Below are 3458 nucleotides of genomic sequence, written 5' to 3'. Positions count from 1 at the left end.
AACTCTGACTACTTTGAAATCCAGGCTGAAAACTTTTCTTTTTGCCGCTGCTTTTAATTGAACTATTCACATCTTAGACTGCACTGTAACTTTTAACCATGATACTAATACTACTGATACTACTACTACTGCTACTACTGATACTAATACTACTGATACTACTACTAATACTAATACTACTGATACTACTACTACTACTACTACTGCTACTACTACTACTGCTACTACTGATACTACTACTAATACTAATACTACTACTACTACTACTACTACTACTACTACTATTACTACTACTACTACTACTGCTACTACTACTACTACTACTGATACTACTATTACTACTACTACTACTACTGCTACTACTACTACTACTACTGATACTACTACTACTACTACTACTACTACTACTAATACTACTACTACTACTACTACTACTGATACTACTACTGGTACTACTACTACTACTACTACTACTGCTACTACTACTACTACTACTACTACTGATACTACTACTGCTAATGCTGACTGCATGGTGAAGAATCTAAAAGATTTATCAAAAAAGTCAACATTTTTTGAAAAAGTCCAAATTCTCTCTCCCCCTCTCTCTCCCTCTCTCTCCCCCTCTCTCCCTCTCTCTCCCTCTCTCTCCCCTCTCTCCCTCTATCCCTCTCTCTCTCCCTCTCTCTCCCTCTCTCTCCCTCCCCCCCTCTCTCTCTCTCTCTCTCTCTGTGTGTGTGTGAAAACATGAGTGTCAAACGTGCAAAGTAGCAGAACAATTACTCACGAAAAAAAAAAAAGGGAAACGTTTTTGTTTTGAAAATTAAAGTTAGTTTCAGATGTTGGCAGTCAAAATAAGAATTATTTCCTAGTAACTTAACACATTGTGTGTGTGTGTGTGTGTGTGTGTGTGTTCAGGATCGACGGCCTGGTGAAGGTGAGAAACCTGAAGAAGAGGATGGACCGTTTCAGCGAGGTGATCTCCGGCCTGAAGGAGGGGAAGCAGGAGATGACCAAACAGATCCAGGACCTGGAGGGCACCATCGACTCACTCATGATCAAAATCAAGGTGAGGGACAACAACAACAAGGGGAAGTAGTGAATGCCGTTCCTGAATAAATGGCTGAAAAGCTGTGTGTGTCAGATCCTCTCTCCTTATCAGAGAACCTGCAGAAGTCTTCGTGATGAAACTCGATATTAAACGATTCTTCTAAGCGTGTTGCGTTCTCTCCGTCAGAGCACCATCATGACTCGAATGGAGATCGATCACGAGTTCAAGGCCCTCGTGACCCGGTCGGAGCAGCTGCTGACGGCCATGCAGAACAAGAAGAAGGAGGAAGAGGAGCGCGACAGACTGAAGAAGATCCAGGAGGAGATGGAGAGGGAGAAGAAGAGGAGGGACGAGGAAGATCAGCAGCGCAAGCAGGACGAAGACGATCGTCGTCTGTAAGTGTATTCCCAACTCAGCAGAAACTCTCTAAAAACACTCGTTACAAAGAAGTTATACGCATTTTAGTACGAGCAAGAAAATCTATCTGGGGTGATAAAGTACGCAGGAAAAAACACAATTATTTTTTAAAGTATTTATTATTTCTATATTTATTGCCAATAAGGTTATATTTAAAGGTACTATTTTCTAAATGATTACAATTATTTAAAAAAAAAAAAAATTCTAACTATTTGTCAAAATATTTTTAAAACGTTTTTCTATCTGTTTTAAAACTTTTTTGACATATTTTAAAGCATTTTTTTTTTTCAAAACTTTTTTTGACATTTTAAAACGTTTTTGACATTTTAAAACGTTTTTTGAAATATTTTAAAACGTTTTTTGACAATTATTTAAAAAGTATTTTAATTTTTTTCTTTACATTTTTAAAACGTTTTTAAAAACAATTACTAAATTGAAATGTATGTTAAAAAGAAATATAAACAATAATATAATACTTATACTTATTGTAATATATTATAAATAAACAATATGACAAACTATGACCATTCAATATCTGCAGTATTCGCAGAGGTCGTAAATGAAATATATATATTTTTTGAAACACAAAAAAAATTACTTTCAAGACGAAATGTTAAAAAAAAGACCACAAAAGTATCAAAACTTGTTTATTTAATGAATCAACCCACTGCTTGTTTCAAAGCTCTCTGTAAACACAGGAAATGTACTCTCCTCTCTCTCTCAGTGTTTTGCTTTTAGTGCGCTGCAAAACATTAAAGAGGCTCTTCTCAAAGTATTGACCCCGAGAGAAATCCACTCGTCCATTTCAAACGCTCTGCAGAGGAACGCTGTCCGCTCACTCCAGGATTTACATAATGACGCCGCTGCTATAAGGGCTTTATTTATACGAGATATTAAGTGTCATCAGGTTTCTCAGCTTCCTCTGTGCTCTGCTTTCACTCCAGCTGTTTTACAACAAACACAAAAGCAGAAAGAGCAATAGTATTTCTGGAACAATCTGATGAAATGCTCAAATGTGTGTCTTCTTTATATTTTAGATTAGCTCTCTATTAAACACAATGCTTTGGCTTTTCTGAGTTAAAACGTGTTCAGAGTCGGTGAAATGTAAAGACATCCAGACTTTGGGGTAAAATCTACTGAATAACCTCGGAAGAATTTGCCTTAAAACGTCGCCTTGAGGAACAAATACCTTTTCTAAAGTTTATTTAATGACATTAAGGACGAGATTCACTTTAATTCTGATTAAAGGAAAGCATCACAGAGACTCAGTCAACTGAAAAGAAGAAGACGGTGACGTGTGACTCTCTCCAGGGGTTTCTAGAAAGAGATAGTATGAGTACTGTGGCTCTGATCTTGTGTATCAGATATATCAACAACAACATGACGCTCGTATACCAGAGGCCTGTACTACGAAGCAGGATGTTCTCTTAGCGGCTAACTTCAGGGAAACTCTGGGTTTCCGGTCCTACGAAGCTGGTTCTCTTCTTAGCGGGCTAGATCTCCATGGTAACTGATGCTGAGCGGCTAACCTGCCCCAGAGCAGGTTAGGTTGCAGGCTAAGAGCTCAACTCAGTGAAAGCACTGCCTGCTGACCAATCAGAGCTCAGTGTGCGGAGTTTAAAGCGATCAAGTCATATTACAGGAGAAAGGAAATACAGAAAAGCTGCCGTTGCAGGAAAGACGGCCGGCAGAAATCAGCGACTGTGTGAACGTGAACATTAATAGAATATCACCTCCCATCTTCAGAGCAATCTGACTATTATAACATTAGCGTTAAGAAAGCTTACTTAAATATCTGCCACAACATAAGTAACCGGATCAGAGTAACATTAAGTACAGTCCGCGGCATATCACATCATAATGTATCATATATCTCCTTATCTGAGTCAGCTGAGACGTATCTGGCCGTGCAACACTCACAGTGTCACATACTGTATGCAGAAGGATTATTTGAAGCAACACATTAAGTTGAGGAAACACTCGAGTCAAATGT

At 38.2% G+C, this 3458-nt stretch overlaps 1 protein-coding gene across 1 annotated transcript; it reads left to right on the top strand.

Annotated features, from left to right (window-relative positions):
* Positions 1-919: 919 nt before the first annotated feature.
* Positions 920-1443, top strand: LOC104943797 (unconventional myosin-VI-like; the record flags this gene model as incomplete). Its single annotated transcript, XM_010769262.1, has 2 exons — positions 920-1066; positions 1235-1443. Coding segments are annotated over exons 1-2 (320 nt in total), but the record flags the coding sequence as incomplete, so codon positions are not given.
* Between the last annotated feature and the right edge of the window lie 2015 nt (positions 1444-3458).

The sequence above is a fragment of the Notothenia coriiceps genome, unplaced genomic scaffold (assembly GCF_000735185.1).
Source record: "Notothenia coriiceps isolate Sejong01 unplaced genomic scaffold, NC01 NC01_scaffold00006826, whole genome shotgun sequence".
NCBI classification, from domain to species: Eukaryota; Metazoa; Chordata; class Actinopteri; order Perciformes; family Nototheniidae; genus Notothenia; species Notothenia coriiceps.
This window is presented reverse-complemented; position numbering and strand designations above follow the sequence as displayed.